This window comes from Zonotrichia leucophrys, chromosome 4 (genome assembly GCF_028769735.1).
Source record: "Zonotrichia leucophrys gambelii isolate GWCS_2022_RI chromosome 4, RI_Zleu_2.0, whole genome shotgun sequence".
In the NCBI taxonomy this organism is placed as follows: domain Eukaryota; kingdom Metazoa; phylum Chordata; class Aves; order Passeriformes; family Passerellidae; genus Zonotrichia; species Zonotrichia leucophrys.
The window spans coordinates 8027068-8054191 of NC_088173.1; the positions used below are offsets into that span (position 1 = coordinate 8027068).

Below are 27124 nucleotides of genomic sequence, written 5' to 3' on the forward strand. Positions count from 1 at the left end.
TTCTCCAAGTGAGACTGTGTCCACCACTTCCAAGAGCCAGAGCAGCAGCTGATGTGGAGTGGATTGACCACCCCACGTGTACCCGGCTCCTTATCCTCCATTGCAGACAATTCCTCTGGAATTGGTGGTGCCTGCAGCCTTCCTAGGTCACACAGTTTCTGTACTGCCAGCTGCCCTCAATGTTTCTCTCTGCCATACTCCACAAAAAAAAAAAAAAAAATTAAAAATTACAGCAGTGTCACCCTATTCCCAGCCCTAGCTCACCCTACAGTAAGGTCTGCCCCACCGTGCTGTGAAAACATCACTAATTCACACACCCCTGGGAGCCTATGAAATCTGCTATGGTTATTTCAAGCAGAGTATCATTTACACAGATGCTAAAATAATAATACACCCCACAAAGTACTAAAAGCAATTTACAAATCTTACCTCTGTTTCTGATTAATATGATCACATTGCTCAATATTTATTTATACTTCTTTGACCAATGCGTTAATACCTTTCAGTTTTACACTTACCATTCTCCTTTCGTAACCTTGATATGAACTTCTTTGGTGGAATAACTCCAACTTTTTTCTTCTGAGTAGCAATACTGTGGAAAAGATCTGCCAGGCAAGTCAAGAGGTTTTCCTTCTTTTTCTGTTGGGCCTTGTATGATAATACATTTTCCCGAAATGGCCGGCAAAAATACAATGCCTGCAGCACGGAGTTACAGTAGCAGGTGTTCCCAAACTGCCATGCAGAATTAAAAACAAGATTAATCCCTGTGCATCACAACAAAACTAGCTGTTCTTTCAAATTCTGACTCCTGTCACTGTCACAAACCAGCCATTTTGCCATATAGTAGTTGCAGTAGAAATATATTTCCACACCCACCATGACACTTCATGGAAAAAACTGTGGTGTTCTAAATTAACTAGGATACAGAGTAAAGGTTTCCACTTGTAAGAAAAATATTTTTTGTACTGGATTTCATTCCATATCTGGGTTCTATCTTACTGCTCAGTAGCAGAATGACTAATGTTTTCAATGGAAAAAATTATTATATCTATATCATTTCTATGGGAACAAACAAGTGATTAAACACTCTTCTCACTCATTTTCCCCTTGGTCAAATAAAAAAGCTCCTCTTAAGAGTTGCCAATGCAGAAGGCTGTATCTAAACTTGTACATACTTTCATCACTTCCTCCGTCCTATTTCACACCTAAAATAGACTTTTAATTTTATTTAAGTGTATGTTCTAATCCCTGGAAATATTCATAGAACTGTTCTCCCTGGGGGTGTATGAAGCTATCTTCAAACATCTGATACAGTTCTACAACCCACTTTGCCTAAAATTGCAACATGAGCAGCACTTAAAAAAAAAAGACAATCCTGCATTAGAATAAGATTGATAAGAGCAGGGGAGAGAGAAAAACAAAACAAAACCAAACCAAGGAACTAAGCAAATTTCAAGTAATATCAAAATTGACCACTTACATTGACCAATCCAAAGTAGTGTTCATTGATTGGAAACTGCTCTGGGCCAATGTCTTTTTCCAGAGCAGAGGCATTGGTGCCCTATACAAAGGGGAAAAAAAATGAAAAAATGTCAGAACACAAACCAAACAACAGCAACAACAAAACATTAAAAAGGAAGAAATTATTTAGAATATTAAGATTCTAAAGTACAATTATGGACAGTACCAAGACAAAAAATAATTAATTCCTTTTAGCTATGATTAGCCACGCTAACTCTGTCTTACTGATAGGCACAACAGTCTCATGAGCCACTAAAAATATTTGCAAATCTGGATAGTTGAGCTGGCCTGACATGGACCCTCTAGTAACAGATGACTAGAAATGAACAGGTCACAGCAGTGGTTCTTCCCACACCCACCTCCCCTTTATTTTTACTGTGTCCATGGCCATCTGGATGCCATTACTCTCTTGTCTCATAAAGACAGTAGTTGGTCTTAAATACAACCCTAAAAACCAGTTCTTAGATGGTAGGCAGGTTTTCTAAGCATTACTGAAACTCCTCTGAATCCCTTTGAATTAAACATCAGCCTGTAACAATACCTGGGCTTCAGATTGGCACCCAGTTCTAGTAACAACACAGATGTTGAAAGCAAATGTAATATATCTGTTATTTTGTCCTATCTAACATTAAAGAGCGCATAAATCCAAGATAGATCCCTTAGTATGTTCAGCTGTATCTTCAACATCAAAGTTGTTTAAGTAACTGCTGGTCTGTAAGCACAACCACTAATTTGGTATGTTACCTGTCATTTTGCTATATTAAAATGCCCATTTTTGAACAAGCTTAAATTACTAAGCAAGTAAGGTAGGTTGCTGCCAAAGCAATTGTCATCACTCCTATACAATTTATAAGCTTGCCCCATCCTCTGACAGCCTCACTTCAGATACTTACGGATGTTGATGAGTTCCCCTCTCAGCTCGCTCTCCTCCAGGCTGAACAGGCCCAGCTCCCTCAACCTTTCCTCACAAGAGAGATGCTCCAATCCCTCACTCATCTTTGTTGCCCTCCACTGGACCTGCTCCAGGAACTCCATGTCTCTCCTGCCCTGAGGAGCCCAGAGCTGGGCACAGCACTCCTGGTGTGGCCTCACCAGGGCTGAGTAGAGGGGCAGGATCACCTCCCTCAGCCTGCTGGCACTATCCTTCCTAATGTCCCCCAGGACACCATTGGCCCTCTCATCCCCATGGGCACACTGCTGGCTCGTGGGCAGTCTGTTGTCCACCAGAACCCCCAGGTCCTTCCCTGTGCAGCTGCTTTCCAGCAGGTCAATCCCAGCCTGGTGCATGGGGTCACTCCTCCCCAGGTGCAGGACCCTGTACTTGGCTTTGCTGGATTTCCTCCCTGCCCATCTCTCCAGCCTGGCCAGGCCCTTCTGAAGGGCTGCACAGCACTCTGGGGTATTGGCTGCTCCTCACAGCTTGGTGTCATCACCAAACTTGCTGAGGAGGCATCTGCCCCTTCATCCAAGTCATCGATGAATAAGTTAAACAACTCCCAATATTGAATAATGAGGGACACCACAAGTGTCAGGCCTTTGCTTAGACTTCATCAGCTAAAATTTTTAAAGTAACTGGTAATCAGATTTAGAATTCTCATGTCCCTTCCCCATCTTCTCCCCAAGGCCTGATTTCTGTTTCCTTACTGCACCTACCATCACCACTGCTTGCCAAATCAGATTATTATTTCATGCCAACTCATTAAAGAAGATTTAGACAACAGCATTAGCAGTGTGAAACTCAGTGCAGGTACTCTTTGAGAATTTGCAAGCCTTAAAAGTAAAACTTCTCCTTTAAGTTGGCAGGTTCCAGAAAGCTCCCAAGATTTCATATTTCATATCCCCTTCTCAGATCTTTTTCCATTCTCTCACTTTCTCTCACATCCACAGAGTTCATTGCTCAGACCAAGTATATGTTACTTCTCAGAAAATCCTTTGAGACTGAAGTACTTTACAGACACAGGCCTCCATAAGAGGCTTCATAAGGGATAGATGTTCTCACCAGGCTCTGCTAAGCCTTGGAGGGAAACTTGGGAAAAAAGATTGATTAATACAAAGCAATTATTGGCTACCATTCAACAGAGATGACAGTGTGATAATTATGTAAGTCTCATATGAAGATTAGTTTCACTGCTTGGAAAGTCAGCCTTGCCAAAGATGCACATATTCAGCAAACCATTCCAAGAGGATAGAAGCTGATAAATATTTGCCTATCTGATATTAGCAGTGAAGAAAACAGCCACTGTTACCCTCAAAACCTTGTCTGATACAAGAGAAACATGACTACAGAAGATTAATGCAGCTTCTGAGGAAAAGCATCTTCACATTAATACTCATTGTACAGCATTCAGATCAAAGCAAAGGTTTTCTTTGAATTCACTTTGAACACTACAATCAAATTCCCTAAAAGAAAAATGAAATGGGTGTTTTTTTCCAGTTTTGTAGGAAGTATTCTCCACACTGAAATAAATTCTCCCTCTAAAGTTCATGGAAAATATTATCTCTAAAAAGTAACCTCCTACACTTTCATGAAAGCACAGGTTAGTGTATTCTGTTAGACAAATATGATGCAAGTGCTCTGCTAATTAGTTGCTCCTACATTACTCATTTGCCTTTCCTCCAGGCCAGGGTTTCTTACTCCAGAGGATGCCAGATGGCTGGACAAGCCCTTTCTTGTATTTAAACTTTCTTGTAAATATTGTGAGAAAGATCAAGAATCAGGATTAACCAAACAATATTATCACTGAAAACCAAATAAATTAATGATGCATACTAACCAATCTTCACATAAAAACTCCACATTGCACAGAAATTTCTAAAGTACTTGCTGTTGAAAAAACCACATGCTTAGTAACATCTCATCATGGAGCTTTTCTACCTCTCCCAGTCCAGGCCTTGGCTGTTGCAAATATAAAATAAAGTACAGTGTGACAGTGACCCAACAAAACATGAGGCTAAATTCAATTTTTGAGTAAACTGACATAACTCACTCAGACTTCATTAGGAGTAGGGCCTTCTTGTATCAAAGATAGTTTCAGTCAGATTTTTATTTATTCTGAGGTCTCCAAAAGGATACTGTTAGATCCAAGGAAAAAGAAGTCTAGGAACATGGGTAAGAGGCACAAAGACCTGATGCTTCAAAGAAGGATATATTCCTTATATGGAGAAAAAAATGTAGACAGGCCACTTAGTAAAACTCAAACCATGTCCCACTGTATATAAATTACTTGTTTTGCATATGAAGTCTGCTTAATAAGCAGTTGACATGAGGACAGAAGAAGAAAATTTTTCCAAGAAAGTATACAAGGAACTGTACACCCAATCCAGGTTTAAACTGGAAAAAGTATATTATTAGGGATGTGTTAAAGGTGGTTGAGAATTCAGATTAAATCAACCATATAAAATGGAAAACATATTCGTTAGTCTACTGATGTTACTCTACAGCAAACATCAACCACGACTGTTTTTCCAGCTTATTTGTGTTTGTTCTCACTCCCAGCAAGTAATTTTGATGACTTCTACAGTGAAAACCTGCTCAGACATTTTAATGTAACCACTCTCTATTGTTTTTTAAAAGCTTCAGCTAGGAGAAATATCCTACCACAGCTGAGTCTACTGTAGTTCCATAAAAATAAGCAGGATGAGCAGTGTAGCTACAGAGCCTGAAATGAGGAGAGGCTGCATAAGTCAATGAAGTGGGATTTGGGAGCATTAAATAAAGTCATATCAGAGTATAGAGACAATAAAGGAGACTGGCTCCTTCTTAAAAGAATACACTAGTGAAGGAAATGCAGTGGAGTGACTGTGAGGGTGAGAACTAGGTCAATGTGGAAACTCCTACTGTGCATTCTGTGGTGTTGGAACCTTGATTTCCCAGTTTTACCACTTAATTCAACAATTAATATTCAGCCCTCGTAAAAAGACATACAGCTAGAGACATAGCCAAGCACAGGTCAATTCAGGTCAAGATTTTTGCCACAGCATGGCTCCAAAAACATTCAGCCCATATGACCTATATTTTTTCCTCTTGTTATTTTGTCCTGGACCTTCCAAGGAATAAGACTGCTGGTTTACTTTTCAGTTTAAATTTCTGAATATGTTGCAGAGTTTCATTTGTGCTTTGGATCACATGAAATAGATTAGGTTAAAAACACCCCTGCTGTTCCTTTACACTTTAGCATATATTTTATGGAGGATGAGAAATGGACAAGAGCTAATAAGAAAGATACTGTCAACAGAAGACAGCAAATCAGACTAAACTTTGTACTGTGACAGAGCTATGAAAATGGCTCTAACTTTCTAGAAATATGCATGTGTTTAATTTAAAGTAAACAGATACAGTAAAGAAATTCAACCCTTCATAAGCCCCCTATTAAGTGGGTATCACTAAATAAACAGAAACATGGTATGAAAAATAAAAAATTAATTAAATTTTTCTTTGTACAGAATAATATGTCTGCACAAAGACCAAAAAATGAAATAAGAAGAAATATCATGTTCACAAGAAAATCTAAAAAATGTAACAGAAAAACATATAAAAATTGAATAATTAAAACAGAAACTTAAATACACGAAGAGCAAGAGATAATGAAGGAAGATGGCTGGTCCGTATGAAGGGTTTCAGACCATATATATTTATAGACTAGATCTCTTTTTTCTTACTATTTGGGGAAAGCAAGAGCAACACAATAATTTCTTGAAGGGAGAAACTGAAGACTTAAGACAAACTAATGATGATGTTTGGGCTGGTAGAAAAAAAATTAGAGTAAAAATAGAAATGGCTTCAGGGCTAGGCAGCCTGAGTTGAAGGATTTTGGAAGGCACAGCACATGGAAGGGAAGGAAAAAAGAGAATAAAGAAAGATGGGGAAGGCCTCCTGGCCAAAAAATGGCAGTGATGGATAACTCAAAAGAGAGGAGGGAATTGTAAAAACCTGAAATTAGCTCCCAGAAGCAACACAAAGAACCAAGAGTAAAAGTAGAACTAGCAATAGCACAGCATGCAGCTGCTTTCACAGATGCATCACCTGTCCCCAGTGCTGGTCTTTGGCTATCCTCAGGAACAGCCTCAACTTTCAGAGAGATATGGTGAGTAACTGAAATAGTTATTCACCATAGTAACTACTAACCTTTTAAGAAGGCTGAACTAGCCTTCTTAAAAACTCATCTATGTTAAATGCCAAACGTGAAGAATTTCTGTAATTTTTTTAAGTCTAAGTCCCATAAGATGGTTGAATTTAACCAGGTTAGCTCTCTCTTCATTCTGTGAGGAAATGCTTTTTGTTCCTCCAGCAAAGCTATTTTGGGTCTTTTCGACCACAAGAAGAAAGAGGAAAGAGACGAGTCTATGAAAACACAGAGGAGATCATAGTAAACAGCAAAAGAACCTTGACTGACTGAAAAACCACTGTGTATTCAAATTTTTTTAGGAGAGATGATTTATCAAAATATATCTAAATAAATTATTTTTGTGTGTTTTTTCCAGAGAGTCTTCTGATCATTAAGGCAAATTATAAGAGCTTGAAAGGAGACGCCTAACCTTTTTTCTTGCTGGGTACACTAAGCTATCTCTATTTACAGACCTAAGTATCACATATACCACAAATAACTTCAGCCCTATTCTGTGTGGTTTCCAAGAAATGGATAAAAATTGCAGGACCGGAAATCCTGAACCACTTAAAACCTTGGACAGAGTTTTTAAGGTACTCAGTCTTACATAGCTGATAAACTTGGTTTTCTCAAAGCACAAAGCAACCAAGTACTGCAAGTGAGGTTCTATTGAAGTGCTGCAAGTCCAGTGTCTATATCCATAAGTAATTAAAAAAAAAATATTGATTTTTAAACTTTCCAAGATTAGACAGCTTTTACCAAACTGCAACTCAGCATTCTCTTGTGAGTCTTTCAGTATCCCCATCTTAATTTTTCTTGGATTAGTGGCACCCAGGCTTTTTCTGGAGGAAGCAGCAAGACCATTGGTTTTGGCCAGTTTCCTTCTTCAGAACTCAGAGCCTCAAGATGGTCTCATGAGTCAAAATGAAACTAAGATTTGCCTACAAACTATTAACTTCTTCAGTAACATTTTTGTCTAGACCACCTAGACTGCATATGTGCTGCCTCAGAGCATTTGAAAAGCAAGGCACCTTCTAAATTTCATCACAGCTGCACCAGCTGGGATACTCTGATAACTTGGAGACAGAAGCAGGAATATGTTCATTAAATCTCCATACAAGGTTGAGTAATGAGGGCTGCAGCTATGCTGCAGGACAGGTTTAAAATTCAAAATATTTTTTACAGTATTTTTCTTTTAGAGAAATCCTGTAAGGACCTGAGACAAGTGCAAGATTCTGCACATGAAGAGAAGAATCATCATGTACAAAATGAGAAACAGCTGACTAAGGTAGTAACATTTTAGAAAAGAAAGAAAGAAAGGGGAAGTCTCTGTGTTGTATAAGATGAATAAGCCACAGGTATGCAGTGTTACTTAAAAAATTCCCCAAAACCACAGCAACAAATGTTGACAACGTAATCAACACTTGCAGGTGGTAGTCTACAAAGATCTTAAAGTAACTTTCCTGCTTAACTTGTCAGTGGTAAGACATCTTACATCCAGGTTTGGGTGCCTGGTTTCAAGTAAGATAAAGGTAACTGGAAAGAATCCAAAAGAAGCCAGTCAAAATGGAGGACCCAACTCAAGAGAAAAGTGACCTATAAAAACATGTTTAATAGGGTTGTGTTGCATAAGACAGAAAAGGCCGCATAATGCAGGAAAGGACATGACAATGTTTTCAAGTCTACAATTTGTTACAGAAAGAAACTAGTCTGTTCTTGGCCTCAGCAATGGCCAGGATGAGAAGTACCAAGCTCAAATTACTGTAATGTAGATTCCAGTAAGACTTTAGGAAATGCAATGTAGTTCCTATCATTGGAAATCTCCAACTTTGGCTGACCTACATCAGGAATAACACAGGTTTATCACATTCAGTGGACAGTGGGAGACTTTCTTGTCATAGGATACTTTATATACAGTTGTTATGAGGCCATTAATTGTGAAACCAAAAAATCAAGTTAAATACCTGAAACATGCAATATCCAGTAATGGCTTATTTGAAACCTTCAGCACAACAGCCTTTACTGCAATGGCTGAGCACACCCAAGACCATGCTTACAGTGGAGTCCTGACACTGAGGATGCTTCTTCCCCAGAAGCACTGATATCCTGGGGTGTTAAGCACATGATGTACATAATAAATATATGTAAGCATACCTACAAAACAGCCAGCCAAGGACAGTTTCTGTGGCTAAAGGAAGGTCAGCAGAAGAGAACTGGCTGACTGCTTCTCTGACTGGCCAGGACTTAGACCCCACAGACTGTGCCTTGTCAAATCCATCCGAACCAAACCTCCTGTGTGGCACTTGCCCACCATACGCAGTTAGTCAGGGTCCAGAGTCTGCTTTTAATGTCATTTCTTCCACAATTCAGATTCATTCAGCCTTGCTGAGCTATAACTAAGAGGTTCCTTTACTGAGGTGTTTAGTATAACCACTGGTTTATTCTTAATTCAGCAATATGAAGCCGAAGACTACATGCATCTAAAACAAACACACTGTACACTACATGCCATGTGCATGAATTGTCCTTTTGTGCTTACTTTCTAAACAGCCAGTAAATACACAAGGACCACTTTAACCATTCATGTATTCATGCAAGACAACCTTCAGCCATTACTCAAAGTTATACTTTATATATACTTATATATTAGGATGTTTCTCATTTTGCATATACTCCTCAATCCAATAAAAAATATCTTTTGTGGACTTCCATTCATCTTTTCATGGAATGCACACTTCCTGTCTGTTAGTCCAGTGCCCATTTGTCAGTCATACTCTCAAGTTTCTCATTACTTCAGAAAGTTATTACAAAGATTACACTTCATATTCTCCATACTTTTCATATTTTTGTTTCTATATTTTCTATGTCATATTGAAATTGCCACTCTTGAGAAAAACTGCATTGCTTGAACTGTCTACATCTTATCCGATGTAAAAATTTATTTTCCTTTATCAATCTAAATATGCCTTCAGATAACTGTTTTTATTGTCTGGCACGTATTATTTTGCCTTTATCTGTATTTATGGGAAGATACATAAGACATGAAGAAATATACACTGCAGGTTGTCCAAATGAATAAATCCAATTGAAAATCACAGTGATCAATTCTGTAGCCAAATAATATTCTTATTATTCCTGTATGAAACAGGATTTTAGAATTTCCGCAGCATTAAAATCATAGGGGGGTTTTTTGTATAAAGCCTTTTCAAAATCTGTAGTTTGAGTCTTCATTCTGCCAATGCCCTATATGCAAATAAATGCTGCAATTAGTCTCCAAAATCATGCTATTAAATAAACAAAAAAAATTCCAACATTTATTCTTATTTGTTTCCTGAATGTAGAGACTCCTAGGCTTGTATATTTTTTCTCTATAACAAGTTTCTAGGATTGTTAGAAACACTTTGTCTTTTTGTTTGTTTGTTTATTTTAAAATGAAAGCTGCAATTCACAGGTGTTCACATAATTCCTGATGAATTGTGTGAATGTTTTCATGCAGAAAAACAGCTATTTTTCTGAAATTCATAGCTAAGAGACTATGAGAAGAAAGAGTAACACGAAATTCCAAAATTAATCCAAGGAATGGCTACTTTTATTCCAAAGGATATCTATACAACAACTACCAGGAGTAACTACGAGGTATCTCAGATAATACCTTGTATCAGAGAACACTGAATGTGTTTAGATTATTCTGTTCAATAATTGTCAGAGCACTATGAATTTCTAATTGGAATATTTGAGATACTATTACTATAAATATGAAAGGCAGGGAATTAATACCTGTTCTCAACAGAATTCTAAAAGAGAGAAATATGATCCACAGAGCTTGTTAGCCAGATTCAGTAAATGTATGTCAATACATTCTGAAATGGTTAGATGTCCTTCACTGCCCATAACAGTAATATCCCTAGGCCACAGCTGCAGCATGAGCTTAACTCAGAACTCAAGGCTTTACCTAAAGCTCATCAACTGACAAACATACTGCAGAGGATTTCAGTAAGCATGAAATGCCAGCATGCCTGTCTGCCCATGAACCAGAATTTGGTACTTGAGTCATTGGGTTATTCCACAGAAACAATAAGCAAAGAGAATTACAGCACATCCCTAGCTGGTGCCTACAGTCTCCCAGTGTTAGGAGGCACTGCCTGTTGGTATTCCCTCAAACAGAGTTTTGTCAATGTATTCTATGCTTCTTCACATCTGTTGTAGCTGTCCTACATAAAAGATGACAACTTGTATACATGGTATACAAGTGTATACATCCCTCAATGTGAAAATGGTGTGTAGACAGAGTGAATGAGTTTTCACAGGGGCTGAAGGGCAGGTAAGTTGAATATCCTGTGGATACACCTCCCTTCTCAGTGAACATGGCCATCATGCCCACATAAGAATCCTACTGATCCCTCAGGCACAGTTGCCTTCATCCCCTCCACCCATTCAGAATAAGTTTTAGCTCTTAATTCTCATTAAACAAATCAGTGAATAATAACTAAATTATAGCTATTATTATAACTTAGGGGACAAAACTGGCAAAAGACAATAGAGGAATTTTGTTTAATTCTAGAAAATTGTGCATTTAAATATTTACTACAAGTAAATGTGCCAAGTGGAAACTTCCCCAGGCAAATATTTGTTTCTTACTGGCTAGTTCCTGCTGTGTCTATCTCAGCATGTGAGAGCTTACCCAGTGAATATATAGTACTAAGGATCTTTTGCAAGTGAGTTAAATACTGTTCCTGTCTTTCTTGCTTCACTACACTTGTTTTGATCCTTCCTGAAAAGACTAATGACCTCTACCATCTTTAGAAGATCAAAATTACAACCCAAGATATCAAATATCAGGCAGTCAACTTAATAGCAAACATACATCCAAAAATGCTGGCTAGCCAGGTTTTTCAATTAATTCAGTTAAATTTCAGTAATATTTTTCCCTTCAGGACACGAGAGCAAACATTGAACAAACACACTTAAAAAACTTTGTCAAGGACTACTATTGAAAACACAATCTAAGTTGCATTCAGGGATGGACAAGCATTTCAGGACCAATTGCTGCCTCTGTCTCTCTTCCTCTACTTCCCCCACCACCCCTAAAAACCAACCAGACATTTTTGTTTAGATTTTGGGGGTTTTTTTCAAAAAAAGGAAAACCCTCTGTGAACACTCTAAAGTGGAATGGGAAAAAATAAAGACCAGAACCCCCTTTTTTAAATTACTGAGTTTAACCAATTAAAAAATTTAGAAACCTATTATTATGTAGCATTATATAGAAAAACATATTATATTGCCAAAGAACTATACAGCTATTTCTTAGTCCACAGCTTGTCTGTAGCTCAGTTTTCAAGCACTACATTATAGTACAGGAACAAGGTCTGGGAATCAGCAATTCAGCATTGTTCTAGATAGATTTCTACAGATGTCCTAAATCAAACTATATTTAGGGCAAATATTTAGGTTTTAAAAAGGCAAAGGTTTACTTTTATACCTCTAGCCCTCTGGAAGGCTATCATAGCTCCTTCTACAGACCACTGAGTTCAAGTCCATCACCTCATCAGAGTGGACACATTTTTGGAGGAGCCACAATGCAATGTTGCCAGCACTTGAAAGTATTTGTGTTTCTCTTACAGCCCCAAATTCCTGTAGCTGTCTAAAACACCATTGTTTTTGCCTAAAAGAACTTCCTGTCCCTGAGGGTTATCCAGAAAAAACTAAATGTGACCAACGCAACATGGTGTCTCTAAAAGCTAAGTACACAGATCTCAAGGAATGTGTAGCCTGAAAACATCAGTAACATTGAATAGACTGCACCTTCTGTCACAGTACCATCAGCTAGAATTGTCTTGAAGTATGAATCCTGGTATGCCCCCTTTTCTGCTTGGGGCTCTCCTTCTTCCCTTTGGTCTCTCCACCTCTCAGATGCTACTTTTGCAGGATGTACTGGCAATGACAGCTGAGCAGCACACCCCTGCAAGAACTTCATCAGTTCTGTTGTGAATCTGTTCAGTCTTTGGGAGAACCGTGCTGCATGCAAGTGCATCTGTCTGAAGCACGTGAAAAAATCAGAGTTCCTAGTACTTTATACCAAGGTCTTACATCCACCTATGAGTCTCCAGCTCCCCTTCATGCAGTGTTCTTTTATAAAATTTGCAAGGCATCACATCCACCATTAATCAGCAGTAAAAACTGGAGCCTGCCTCAGAGAGAAGGTAAGTAAGTGCATCTAGGTTTTCTCCTCAGTCCTGTACCATTTCCTGAAGCTCTCTTTGCAGTATTTGTGGCTCATTGGACTGGAAATCATTAAGAACACTGAAAAGTTCAGAAAACTAGTTACTGTTGATGAAGAAAGATGAGCACCCAGGTTATTATACCACAAATCTGGATTTTGTATTAATTCTTTTAACCTCAGAACCAACTCACCCTCTCTGCATTTCAGAGCAGGCATTTCAAAGGGAGGGCTGTGGTTCAAATGAAAGCTGTGCATGGGATTTCCCAGGCATCTCATTTGCAACAAAAGAGCAATCCCACTTAGGTGGAAGTGTGGACACATGGAAGGGGAGCAGGCTTGCACTCTGCACTCCCTCACTCAGACCCCGCAGGAGCCAGGCCTCTGGGGCTGTACCCACTGCCCTACCCTAGAGACAGGCTCCATTCTCCAGGGCAGGTGAATGGTATGTGTGGCATCAGCAGCACAAGGCATGCTGGGGTACCACATGGAGGGAAGCTGGCAACTGTGTGTAGCTGCTCTTGAAGAACCTGGAAATAAGGGTGAAAAATACAGACTAAAAACCAAAATGAACAAAAATAGGATTCTCTTCTGTTTGCATTGAGATGCTTAGCACGCAACTATTTAATTGGCAAGTTTGCTACAGTCTCACAGTATTAAAAAGTCTTTGACAGAGTTTCAGCTTTTCCTCCTCCTGCCAAGAAGTTTCAAAAACCTAAACCAAATTAGGTGCTCCAAGTTGGTTAGAATTAAAATTAAACCCAAACACAATGCAGAAAGCATCGTTTCAACTGTTCCAATGGGAGAAAAGTAGCAAAGTGAACATAACAAAAATACAAACGTTTCCTTGTTCCTTCCTAATTGCCTAATTGGTTTTGAGAAAGCAAAGTGATTCAAGAGTACTTTATAAACACCAGTTCTCTTCGAGCAGCATGCAGTGCAAGTTAAACCCAGTTAGCTCTAAAGCAAAGACTTCCTAGAGCAACCACCTAGGCATCGGGATCTAAAAGTGTTATTAGGCATCTAATCATCCTTCTTTTCTGTGTAATCTGGGGAGCTGCCGGCCCTAGGAGAGCGCAGGGTGCCTGCCTGAGAGGGTTAAACAGGGTCACTGATTTAATGTGGATTCAGAACCCTACTTTGGTCCTTTCGCAGTATTAGGGCAGGAGGAAGGGCAGGCGGAGGAAGGGCGGGCCACGGCTCCGTCTGCAACGCGCCTCGGCCGGGGTCAGACCCGCTCCGGGGGCCTCGCGCCGGTTCTGCATCTGCCTCCCTCCCCGGCCCACGCCCGGGCTGCTCCAGGAAAACTCCTCGGGACATCGTCACTCTCAGTCGGCCGACTCCATCCCGGGCACTTCTCGGCAGCCTACCCGGCTCCCCCGCCGCTGGGGCACCGGACGGAGCCGCGCGGTTGGGCTGCGCCCCGGGGCAGCCTCCAGCCGGCCCCCGCAGGGGCAGCCGCGCCGCCCGCCCCCCGCCAGCACTCACCATATTACAGATGGAGGCGATGTTTCTGACAGTCATTAGTCTAAAGGTTGCAGCGATCCCACACCGCCATCTTTATAAGGTGAAAACAGCCCCGCTCATGGTGGGAAGAGCGCAGGAAGGGATAGGGGGCGGCGGCGGCTCCTGCTCCGGGGCTGGGATAAAAGCGAGAGGAGGGGACTGCACAGGCACCCTTTGCGCCCGCAGAGCGGCGAGAAGGAAGGACCTTCCCGGCCTCCCTCCTCCGGCCGAGTGACCGGGAGCTTCAGCAGCGCGGGGAGAGCGGCCGCATCTCCGCTCCTTCCGCCTGTGCCTCTCGCACGGTCCGCAGGGCCCCGGGCTCCCGCTGGAGCGCTCAGCCGCGCCTCTGCGCCAGCCGGCACCGCGCTAATCTCTCCCTTCCTCCTCCTCCTCCTCTTCCTCCTCTCCCGGCGGCTGCCGTTGCCGCTCGCCGCTCCATCGCAGCGCCGCGCCCGCTGATGCGCTCTGACAGCGCCGGGGACGGGAAGAGAAGGAAAGGGAAGGGAAGGTCAGAGGCAGTGCCGGGCACGGGGCACCCAGCGGGCCCGGCGGGGCGGCCGCCGCCGCAGCCAATACGCTGCGGGGCCGAGGGGGCGCGGGGGCGCTGCGCCCGCCGCCCCTACGGACGGGCCCTCCGACAGGAGCGCGGTGCTTTAATCACCGGGCCTGGAATGGCCACGGGGCTGGGAATCCCGGCCTCGGTGCCTACACAGCCATACCGGCAGGCAGCGGGGCGAAGGACAGGAAGGCAGGAGGACGTGGATGTGTGGCAGGAACGGCGGCACTGTGCTTTGGGACATGCTCACCCCACCTAGGAGGTATACAGGAGCCCAGGCACTTGCAAAATCCAGAACCGTAGGCTGGAATGTAATTTACTGCCCTCAGTTGGTGCTTTGTATTGCCATTCATGCAGATAACATTTATCTTCACAAATGCTGTTTTGGGACTGTCCCCACACCATGAGCTCACCACAAATTCACAACATCTAGCATTTATACGACACAGTTAATGTAATAATCTTTGGTTCTCTTCAAACACAAGCAAGTCGAGGCCCATGCCTTTCTCCAAGGCAGAGCAGTGTAAGTATATTAAATTCACACACGTGATAATAGGCCCAAGGTTGTTAAATAGCTAACTGGAGGTCACATAGCAAATCTATGAGAGAAGCAGAGTTCAGCTAGGGCAATCCTCATCTTAGAATTCCCCTTTCCTTAGCAGATTTTGCTTTTTTCAGCAAGAGCCTAAGGCCCGTTTATTGTTCCTCTGCTATGCTGGGGAAATCATTCAAATAAAGAGAGAACTACTAACATTTCTACAGACACCTCTGCTCCTAACAGCACCTGAAGTGTGGTATGCTCATTCCTGGCTACACCTTTCATTTCATGATGCTAGAATAAAATAATTGCAGCCTATAGAGCCTGGGTCCACAGGCTTCATTTACAGGAAACATTCTGAAGTCAGTATTTTTTTAAATTATAATTTCAAAAAAATATCTATGATTACTAGTAAAATCTGGCATCAGCAGTAACATCTAAAGATAAATTCCTGCTCTGAAAATACTGTTAGGTAAGTGGCCTTAATCCAGCTCACTGTGGACAAGTGCCTGCTTTATAAAAATGGTATCAAATTTGGCATTAGTTGGTATCTTGCTGACAGTTTCAGCAAAGAAACTCAAAATTGAGTTGTCACAGAGACAGAATTTTCTTTCCTAATTAAAATTGGATTAGTTATATTAAATCATTGCAGACATTCAACATACAGGATGGAGAAAGACTTTTGGACATAATGTGAAGTCCACAGGGCCACTAAATTGCTTCATAAATCCTCAAATCACTATGCAAAAGAGCCATTAAATAACATCACTGAGAAAAAAATTATCTTTGGTATTATTCTATTAAGTTCATGGTCTTACATTATGTGTGAATTTGATCCCAAGTGTTTAATTTGCTTAAACTCAGAGGACTGGATTACACATAATATGACAGGTTTTCTCAACATAACCAGGGAAAATGGGAGTTAAGCCAACATGTCAGGACTGAAGCAATCAAGGTCTGATTAGTTTCCAGTGCATTTCTAAGTAGCCTGGACAGTACTGCACCATCCCTGGTTTTTAAACTGATGCCTGTTATTACACAAGCCTAATTATGTATTCTTTGCTGTAGCCTGCTTATTCCAATGTTCTGTGGAGAATCATAATTGCTATCAGTGAAAAGTTATGGAACAAACAAATGAGTTTGAAAGGTGATTAAAAATTTAAATGACACAAAATGCTTTATCTAATAAAGTCATTTGCCTCACGTATATTTTAATGTCAATAACATTACTTCCATAATACAAACCCCAGAGAAATCATAGAATGTGTGAAGACAAAAAAGAAAAAATTGGTATTTCCATACTTCTTTTTTTCTTAAATGCCAATTACTTGACTTCAGGGTAAGTTTTCTGTTGTTTCTGTTCGTCAAACTTTTTTGACACAAAATTAAATTGCTACTGATTAAGCACTTACTGGTTGTTCAAGGGAATATTTGTAAATATGCACACACATCATTCTGTGAAGAATTCAGTATCATATTCCTTAATGCTAATACAAATACTTTCATTTAAAGGTGGACACTTTTCTTGTCTTTTTTTCTGAAGATAAATAATAAATATAGAGAATAATATACAAGTGTATTTGTGTCAGTTTGAAAATAGTCTAGCACTGTCTTTTTTGCGCTTCAGACATATCAAAACAGGAAAGAAGAAAGAAACTTTCATGCTGGAAATGGACTAGTGTCTGGTTTTGTTTTTTTCTGCTGTTGTCATTTTCAGGAATAGAAACTTTATTCCTGTCGCTGTTTGAAGATAAAAAAGTGCTAAGCAATGCAACAGATACTAGTAACAAACTTTATAGGAATTGTATAAATAAAGAACAGTGCACAATTGTTTCCACTCCAAAGCATTGCCCTATCTCCTTACAACAAACAACCAACCCTGTGTTTCTTCTGTGTGTTAGACAAAGAGAAGGAAAACAAAGGACTATTTATAACCTAAGAGTGCTTATATAATTTCTGTTGAAAGGTCAAAAAATACCTCCTGCATTTAATTTTAGATCTGTCTTGGTCTCATCTGGTTTTACACTTGAACATTTCTATTTCACTACATAAAATATGGACCTATTGTAAATATCCTCTTTGGCTAGCAGAGGCATGGATTTCCATAACATTTTCCACCAGACTTTTCAGAGTATTTTGCAAGCATTCACTCAGAGTTGTCAAATTATTTGGTGGCAAGTTAATATTAGTTTCTTTTACAAAGCAAGAAAATTGCCAGCAGAAATGTAGTGACTTGTCCAAAGTTAACACAGGAGAGTTGGTAGCAAATCTGAGACTAGAATATCTGTTCATTCTGCACAGAGGATATTGCATTTCCTCTCCAGAAATCTTGTAAAATTCCACAGAGGGTTCATTTATGTTTTTCTTGTAATAAACTTGGGTCCAGAAGTGGGTAATCATCAGTCAGTTTGCTGAACAAATGTTTGGAACAGATCAAATTTAGGATATATTTCCAACCAATTAAAAGGTCATTTTAATGGAAAAGGGAGTTAAAACAATACTAAGGCTTCCTGAAAGCATGGAAAATACATAAGAATTATAGGAGAATTCAGATGTCTGAAATATTACAGTGCTGACAATGTAGGTTTAGAATTTTACAATTTTAAAAATGTTTTGTATCTAATATTAAATTATGTTCTACCAAAAAATAGCAAAATATCTTTAACAAAATGGCAAATGTGTAGACACGAGAATGAGAAATCAGGATTTTCCATGAAGCTTGGCCTCATTCCAGAACAGACTGGTGGCTTTAGTACAATGCCAAATACCAGCTTGCAGCCTATGGATTGAATCTGTGGCACATGGCTCATAGCAGGTCCATGGAAACCACTCCATCTGCACCTGAAATTCTAATGGCAAGAGTGAGTTGCAGTCCATGAACAATTCATGTGCAGTCTAAAACCAAAATATCAACCCAACTTTGGAATTACTATTTTTCTTTAAGACTGTTATCTTCAAAGCAACCCCTACCCAACATTTTCAAATTATCTGAGAAACTATTTCTCTTGATTCAAAAATACTGTAAAACTTCATGTTTTGGTGATAGTATGACTTGTCAGGATTCTAAAGATAAAGCATAGAAATAAAACTGCATTAAATTGATCCCTGAATCTTGCCTATCTTTTGCTAGTTTAAGCATTTTGGAGTTGGCAAGTAGAGAATACCACCTCTTCATTTTTCTCAGAAATTATTACTTTACAGAAGAAAACAAAACACTTTATAGCATCTTGTGGAATCATCTGACTCCTCCCCATCAGGGACGTCCCCAGGGCCTTGCCTTGGAAGAATACATCATGAAGTTTTCCCCACCTCAGCCGACAGAGAGGACTAAGCCATGATGCTCTGCAGCACTACTGCCAATCTACATTAGATTGCCTCCCCCATTGGCCAGCTGACACTGCCCACCCCAATTACTCCTCCCTCATCCCCCCTCAGGGTGCTGCCCTTTGTCCTTTGCTGTGCCCTCAGGTCACTGTCACTGACCCCACGCTGAAGTCATGCAGGCCACATGGTTCTGCCTTTTGTCTCTGCTCCCTTTGGCAGGGTGGATGCAATAAACCCTCGCTGGAACAGACCATGCACAGACCCTCCCTGTCTGTCCTCTGCTGAGCTGTCTGTGGTGTGTGTGTGTGTGTGCGTGTGTGTGTGTGTGTGTGTGCGTGTGTGTGTGTGTGTGCGTGTGTGTGTGTGTGTGTGTGCGTGTGTGTGTGTGCGTGTGTGTGTGCGTGTGCGTGTGTGTGTGCGTGTGTGCGTGTGTGTGTGCGTGTGTGTGTGTGTGTGTGTGCGTGTGTGCGTGTGTGTGTGCGTGCGTGTGTGCGTGTGTGTGTGTGTGTGTGTGTGCGTGTGTATGGGCTTGAAATGGCTGCTCTGGAGGCCTCACTCTGAGCAGCTTCTGAAGGAGACATGGCAAAGAAGGTTGCAGCACTTCTGCCACCCGGCCACACTGCAACAGCATCTGACCTCATCGTTTTATGGCCGCACACCACGTCTGGAAGGCCAAAGACAGCAGAACAAGACAGACGCAAGTACATGGACGTTGAGGTACCAAAAGCTGGCTGAGTAGATACAAGGGGTCGAAGAGTTCTCTAGTGAAAGCCTTTGCATTCTAGTCTATGAAGAGGCTGTTAAAGCCTCTGCAGCCAGTCCAAGTCAGTCATGGCCTGGAGCTGTGATTGTCTCATCATACCTTACCCCTGCCCTTTTGCTTCCACTTGAGTTTCAAATACACTGTGGTAAGAGCTTGGAACAGTGACTGTAATAGAACTTCAGTGCTCTGTAAATAATACTAACCTTCCCCACTCTCACTACTCAAGGAAAAATATTCCCACCTTTCCAGAAGGAAGACTCTTGAAGAATGGCCTCTTCATCAGGTATATTATTCAGCAAGGGAGCTCACAAGAAAACTTTACTGGCATTTTTCTTACCTATACAAAATGTGCTTTCAGGTAGAAAAACACTATTTAAATTCTAATCATACATATTAGCTGGAAAGAGATAACAAAAACTTTTAACCATGGAAGTAATTTATCAAACAAAAAGAGACTCACTGAGCAAAAATAACAGAAAATTGAAGTTTTTACAGAAATATATTGATATTTCTGCCTCTGAAAAGGAAATAATGATTCTGGCTTGCCTTCCTCTTCTCCATAGATTGTATTTATCATTTTTATTCTCTTTTACAGGCTCCAATTTTAACTCACAAACATTCTGAGGACAAAAAAAGCCCAAAGGACAGATAAGCTGTAACTGGCATTTAGTCTATTTTCAGCATGAATTTAAAATAGTCTTTATATTCTATTAAATTGTGCATAAATTAAATTACACTTTTATTACATTACATTACATCTCAAAGTTTCAACCAAATTTAACCACACACAAACACACACATACACACATATATATAAATATAAATCTTTTACATTCTAAGATTTCAAACATGACAATTATTTAATGCTACTGAATACTAATACTACTTTGCAGGTAATTCACCTGCAAAGACTGATGGTCACAATGAGGTTTTACTTGATTGATTTTCCTTCATTGTGGAGAAAGACAGTAAAATTGAAGTGAAATGTTTATGACAATTACACATTGTGGTAAACTCCTGATGTTGTTACACAAGTTGTTTTCAAGAGTCTTTCTTCTGTGAGAAGCATCCAAGCATCAGAGACTTTGAGACTTAATTCTTGCATGTGACAAAGAGAGACTTAGCTAATCAGAGCATCACTCTTCAAGATTTGAACAAATTAGTTCAGCTCACTCACCTCCTTAAAAAGCTCAACACTAATCTACAAAATAAGACACCCTGCTGCCACTTAATAAAATTCAAAATGCCCCCATGATAACTGGAATTCTTACAAATTCTGCTCATGACCAGGCCTGTATTTCTCCCAGTGAGTTAAAATTAACCTGTACCCAGATCCACCAATACTGTGGTCTTTCCCTCAAGTCCCCAAAGTACCCAAGTTGTGGGCAGACCCAGTGCCCAGCCGAGAAGTTAATTCAGATAAAAGTTACTTCCTGCATACATGGAAACAGCAGATCTGCCTGCAGCCTTGTAGGCAGCAACTTAGTGGTTACAGCACTATAACAGGAAATGAGAGAACTAACATGCAAGTAAAGGGGCTCAAATCCACACCTGATCCTTGCAGTAATTTATTAAAGAACAGTTATTTTATTCTATAGAGCAGCTTTGGAATACGACAGGCAGGTCAGGTAGACTCTGCATTTCTTCTCTTGAAGTTGTGCCACTATCAGACACAAAAGTTTCATGGAGCCAGAGAGAAGGCAAACAATACAAATTTTGTATTGGGAAAACAGAAGAAAACTTATGAGGGGCAAGAAAAAGGTGTAGGATTATGTGAATGATTAAAATGCTCAACTAGGATGGATACTGATAACTGGTTTTCTGTGGATTGCTGGTTTTCTGTGTAACAGAAGTGCCAGTTTACATTCTGTACTGGAAAAGAAGAAAGCAAACTTGACATAAATCCCAGTGCCATAAGTGCTAAAAATTTAAAGGTTGAATGCCACTTCATCTTTTTGACTACATTACAGAAAAAGACTGATCTGACTTACGTGTCTGATTGCAGAAAATAGTCATTGCAAAGGAGCCTACTTGAAATGACTTAAAACTACATGTCTCACAAATTTATCTCCAGAGACACATTTACCTGGAGTCCTAAGACAGGTTTTGAATCTTGATGTACAGACAATAAACTGTCACAGGGTTAATCTGCAACAATGTTTTGAGTGTCAAGAATTAGAAGAGGTAACTAGAAGCGATAGGAAACAATATCTAGAATCATCCCTTGATTGCAACTATGTGACTATTTGTTTCAGGCTGCATAAGATTGGTTAGCTCTGTTGAGAGTGATTTAAATGCAGGGTTCAGATTAGGGATAGCGGGCCAGCTCGTTGTTTTCTTTCTACACGCTTTACAGGTGCAACTCAGCGTGAGCCAGGACATATTGCTCCTCACTGAGACAGGAAGGTATGAATTATCAGCAATATACACACTTATTTGAGAAGCAGGGACTTCCATTCAATTCAGTTTGGACAATGCTTTCAGACACAGGGTGTGATTCTTGGGGTGTCCTGTGCCGACCCAAGGGTTGGACTTGAAGATCCTGATGGGTCCCTTCCACCTCAGTACATTCTATGATATATTGTGATTCCTGCCTACCAGCTTTGCAAAGTCTCTGTCCTACAAACTACTAATTCCCTGTTTATGCTAATCTGCTCGTACTCACTCCAAACCCTCTTAGCAGCATCCCCAGACGGGCGGCCCGTTCTATCTGGGGCAGAAGAGCAGCAGAGCTGCGCACCGTGCTGAGGGCTGGCTCGCAGGCCAGGCCGGCTGCCCCCGCCTCGCGCCTGGCGCGCAGCCCGGCACAGCTGCACGGCACCGCCAGGGCATTAGCGAGGCTCGGGGCTTTACCTCACCATCCTCAGACAGCTCCTAAGCCTCCTAAGCACGGCTTAGACAGGAGTTTAGACAGAGATCAGCGGTATTTAGTGCCTCAAACCCGCTACACAGTTGCCACTTCGCACCGAAGGCACTTTTGTTTCCCGGTGTTAAACATCTGCGGGCACCCAGAACTCGGCCCGGGGAGGAATGGACGAGCACGTCCCCGCGAAAGCCTTGGTCTGACCCATGGGGGCCGCCGCAGGAAGCTCAGCTGCTCAGCCGGGCCGGCCCCTCAGACGCGGCCATGGCGCGGCCCTGCAGCAGCTCCGGGGCCCTCCGCCTCAGCGCGGCTCGGGCGCGCGGCCCCGCCCCGCCCCACGCGAGGTCACGCGCGCTGTCCTCGCCAATAGGCAGCTGCGGCCGGAGCGGCGTGGGTCTCGCGGGAGCGCGCGGCGGTATTTAGTGGCCGGCGAGGCGCTGCTCGGTCCTTCTGTCCGCCGGCTGTGGGAGCGGTAAGGTGAATGCGGCCCCTCTCAGGGGAAACCACCTACCCTCCGCACGGACGGGCTTTGGGCCTGGGGGAGGTGGGACACACCTGTGTGGTTTTCCCTTCACATCTTGCCCTCTCGGAGCTTGGCGGTGCTCCGGGGAGTCAACACAGGGGGATAGAGCAGCTTTCCCTCACTAAAACCCAGTGCGGAGTCCTTCCCTCCGCCCTGCATCCTGTCGTGAGGCACAAATGGCCCGCGTCCCTTCATTTCCCCCCCCCCCCGCGGTCTCCTTGCTGCCCGGCTGATGCCTTTCTCCCTCCGCAGTGTGTCCCGAGGAAGCGGCGAGCCCTTCAATGCCCGCCATGGGCAGGAGCCCCGGCGCGGCTGGCCCGGGCAGGCCCAGCGCTGGCGGCCTGCGCTCACCGCCTGGGACGCCCATGGGTGAGGGACACACCGAGCTCAGCGCTCCTACTGCAGCCTGGGGCTGGTAAGAAAAGGCTTCGGGCTTCCGAAGTGGAGGGCTATGAATCCTGAGAGTTTTTTAAAACAACATATATATGTATATGGGGTGCTGCCCTGTGTCTCTGAGTCAAAATAACTGTCTACATTTGCACTCTTCTGTATTTTAAGTTGCAGCTATTGGGCTGCACAAACCTTAAATCTGAATCACTGCGTTTATTTAGTTTTTTTAATGGGCCGCATCAAGAAAATTGCAATTGTTACCTGTGATGTTTAGACTGTAGGCACTTAGGGCTTGGGTTTAAAAGGGCTTGATAATTGTTCAAACAAAGAAAAAACCCCCTCTGTCTTGGGCTTTCCCTGAAGTATTCTAGTCCTCCTGTAACAGTATCATTTGATGTCTCTGCCTTGAGTGCTTTGTAAGTTGTAACAAGGTGTCTGTGTGTGTGTATATCTATCTATCTATATATATATATATATATCTGTGAGTAGACACAAGGTAGCAATGAATTATCTGGCAAGGATTCAGTCAAATACACAGGTTTGTAGTTTACCTCAGTAGTGTCAGCACTGAAAGTAATTTAGGCTTAATAAACATTCCATTGTTTATGATTAAAAGTATATTTTTAAAAATGTTGAAAAGGTATGTTCTATGTAGTTTATATGTTATGTTCTATGTAGTTTAACTGGGCTAATGAACGTGCCTTATCAACAGATTGAACCAGTAATTGCCATTTGCTCTAGGTTTTGATTTAAACATGAACGGCTTATAAATGACTTTTGCAACTCCACAGAAAATTTATTTTTAAATGCTTAACAACATAGTAGCTACTCTGTAGAATAAACTTTAGTTTAGAGTTTTAAATTTAGTTAAACAGTATTAATTGTAATTTTACAATTTTTTGTGTGTTTTTTAGAGGCCTCACATAGCAACCTCATGCTGGAAATGTTTTAGACATGGGTAATCACACCTAAATGTGAAGCCATGCTCAGGACTTCTTAGGAATAAATAATGCCTTCTACTGGAAGGTAAGTGTGCTCTGTCTAATGACAATTGCCAACGGTATTTCAAGCAAATTATAGTATCTCTTAAACAAATAGTAACTTCAGATCATCCCAGTTGATAAGAAAACACTATAACATGCTAAAATCTACTCCCCTTTTATGCTTTGCCCTCTTAAGTCTGCCAGTGTCTTAAGTGGCCAATACTGAGGGGTATAAAAGTTCTCTTGCAAACCCAGAGGTGAGGCTGAAACTCTTCTTTGGATCATGCTTAGGAGGAACACATTTGTATAACTGCTGAACTTCAGGAAGCTGCTAATCAACTTTATTTACAGTTTGTAGGAAGATTTTGAACTGTCCTCTTGTTATGATAGCTGAATCTTAATATCGTAGGTTTCTCAAATCTTTGTGCTTTGTGAACCTGTGTGATTTGTGACTTAAATAAAGAGTTTCTCATAAATTGTTTGGTCTCCAGGTATGTAATTGTGAAAAGGATTATCAGATAATAGTGACTGCATTGTCTTCTATTCCTGAAGGAGTTTCATTTACTCCTTGCTGGAAGACAAAGCAAAATAGCTTTAACTGGTGAAAAGCTTGTGTGGTAACTCTTTAAAACTTTATATAGATTTAGCCAAAAACAAATAGCAAAAATATCACAGGAAATCCAGTGATAGTTACTGATCTGCTTATTCTAATATAGCTGGTCCTCTGGAATGCTATCCATACTAATGGTATGGGAAATGCAGATCCCATCCTGTACAAACCAAGTCATTTTGTTTAAAAAAAGGCTCTGGCCTAAGGTTAGTGTCATGTAGAAGGTTCATGTAGCTCAGCCTTAGAGCAGGTACCTGTTTGGTGTGTGCATGATGCTGACTGCAACTGAAATAGAACTTCTTCACAGGGATGAAGACAACATGTGCCAGGAACTGACATTAGACATCAGTTTATGAGTGGATGATTTTTGACTTCATACAAGATGATTCCAGTTGTCACTTCTTAAGCATCATCTTGGAAGTAGAACTGAGACAAGCAATGGCTTAAGTGATATGTCTTCAATGATCATGTTGAAACAGGCATCTTGCCATTTGTTGAAACAGATTTTCTAACAAAAACTGCTGTAATTTGACTGTGTTTGTGGATTAATTAAAATAAATTGAGTAATTATTAAAATAAAAGCATGCTACCAAAACTTTGTGTTTTGAAGGTTTCTTCTTAAGGTATTTTCTGCATGAAGACTTCGTTTCTGTGACAGCACAAAAGTGTTTACATCCATGAAACATTCTTGCCATGTTCAGACTTGATTAACTTAATCTTAAATTTAAGCTTAAATTTACAAATCCATTGAAAAGGCCCTCTTAATCTTTTATTCTTGGTATCTGAGTATTTTGTAATGCAAAAGCACTGAGATCAATCAGCTAACTCCTAAGTTATTTCATTACACTGTATATGTTTGCATGTTCTCTACAAAAAAATCATCTCAAACTGAAAAGAACATGTTACCAAGAATCCCATTCCTGGCCTATTTTAAATTAACAAGGAAAATGTTGTAATATTCCATGTAAAGCACTCTCAGTGAGAAGGTCCTTAAAAAACAAGATCATCATTGCTGGGCAATTAAAAGCTTGTATATGCTTTTCAGTAGCTTATGTCTTAATACTGAAAACATTTTTCTTGAAGGTAGGTCTTAAAATAATTTTGTGCATCCTGTTACTGCCAGTGCTTTCCTAGAATGCACAAGCAAGGATATTAAGTAGAATGGCTGACAGGTGCTCACCACTGCCTGTTTAGGAGGCTGAGTTGGTGTGGATTTAGGAACAAATGTATTTACACATGTGGTCATATTGAATCCCCATCTAGACAGGAAGTGTTCCTTTTGGGAAAGGGTTGAGTAATGATCTGTGGCCTTCAGGCTCACCTAAGTCTGCTTGTTTTAATAAGAGACAAAACTAAATTTGTAGGGTATACAGAAGTACTTTCTCTTCACAGTATTAAACTTGACTAGTGCCCATTTCCTCTTGCAAGAAACAATGTATCGTTTCTTAAAAGTTTTTTCAGTTGTATAGACCTTTGTCTGCTGTGGCCATGCTTAAAGATTAATTTTTAGTCTATTCAGTCTTGTGTTATGGGGTTGTGGTTTTATATCTCCCCTGCACAAGATTTCTAATTTGCCTTTCTTAGATTCAATGTTAGTTGATGATATTCAGTACAGACTGATTTCTGAATGTTTATTCCTGTTTTCCTTAACCAGTAAGCTTGCTTACATTTGATAGTTTGGCATGATGATTTCAGTGAGCTGTCTACACTTCCAGAGTTTCTGAAGGAATTAGAAGCACTCTTAGAATTAGGATTGGAGTTTTCCTTTCCAGATTAATTTATCGTGCAATAAATGGCATTAAATTCCATATGCTGCTCTGTCCACAAGGATCTTGTCTGAATCAAGATCTGTTGGGATCTGTGGCCAGAGTTGGTTCTGAATATTCTTTTTTTTTTTTTTTTAATGGTTTCATTGCTTTAACTGCAATGAATTGCTTTAATTGCTTTCATTGCTGTCTGCTTTCCATTTTTTTCCCCCTTTCTTAAAAGTTTCAAGAAGTTTAATTACAAGCATTCTAGGATCTACCTCTTTCTATTACTGACAACTAAATATGTTTTGTGTCAGTATGTCTGATGCAGAAAATAAATTTTTCACATTAGTGGCTTGCACAGTATATTGGCACTGTGGTATAAAAGCTTCCCAATAGAATCACTGTTAATGAAGTCAATTTGCTGCTCCTTTGGATGAAATACCCACATGCCACTAAGTGCCATAGCTGCATGCA

General features: G+C 40.8%; 1 protein-coding gene, 1 long non-coding RNA gene and 1 other non-coding gene across 4 annotated transcripts in view; 2 read left to right on the forward strand and 1 right to left on the reverse strand.

Moving 5' to 3' along the window:
• USP46 (ubiquitin specific peptidase 46) overlaps nucleotides 1-14509 on the reverse strand; it is a 28644-nt gene extending 14135 nt beyond the window's left edge. The window contains exons 1-3 of the mRNA XM_064710387.1: nucleotides 14332-14509; nucleotides 1481-1561; nucleotides 519-732 (exon numbers count right to left, since the gene is read on the reverse strand). Coding sequence (XP_064566457.1) covers nucleotides 519-732; nucleotides 1481-1561; nucleotides 14332-14367 — 331 coding nt within the window. The 5' untranslated portion in view covers nucleotides 14368-14509. The remainder of the gene's footprint in view (nucleotides 1-518; nucleotides 733-1480; nucleotides 1562-14331) is intronic.
• An 8222-nt stretch (nucleotides 14510-22731) lies between these two features.
• On the forward strand, nucleotides 22732-25494 carry LOC135447272 (uncharacterized). 2 transcript variants are annotated; one of them, XR_010440046.1, is made up of 4 exons: nucleotides 22732-22865; nucleotides 23169-23331; nucleotides 24221-24332; nucleotides 25207-25494. It is a non-coding gene; the product is annotated as an uncharacterized LOC135447272 (long non-coding RNA). The 2 variants fall into 2 exon arrangements; XR_010440047.1 differs by having other exon boundaries at nucleotides 22812-22870.
• Nucleotides 24473-24591, forward strand: LOC135447545 (small nucleolar RNA SNORA26). Its single transcript, XR_010440196.1, has one exon. It is a non-coding gene; the product is annotated as a small nucleolar RNA SNORA26 (small nucleolar RNA).
• Nucleotides 25495-27124: the final 1630 nt, after the last annotated feature.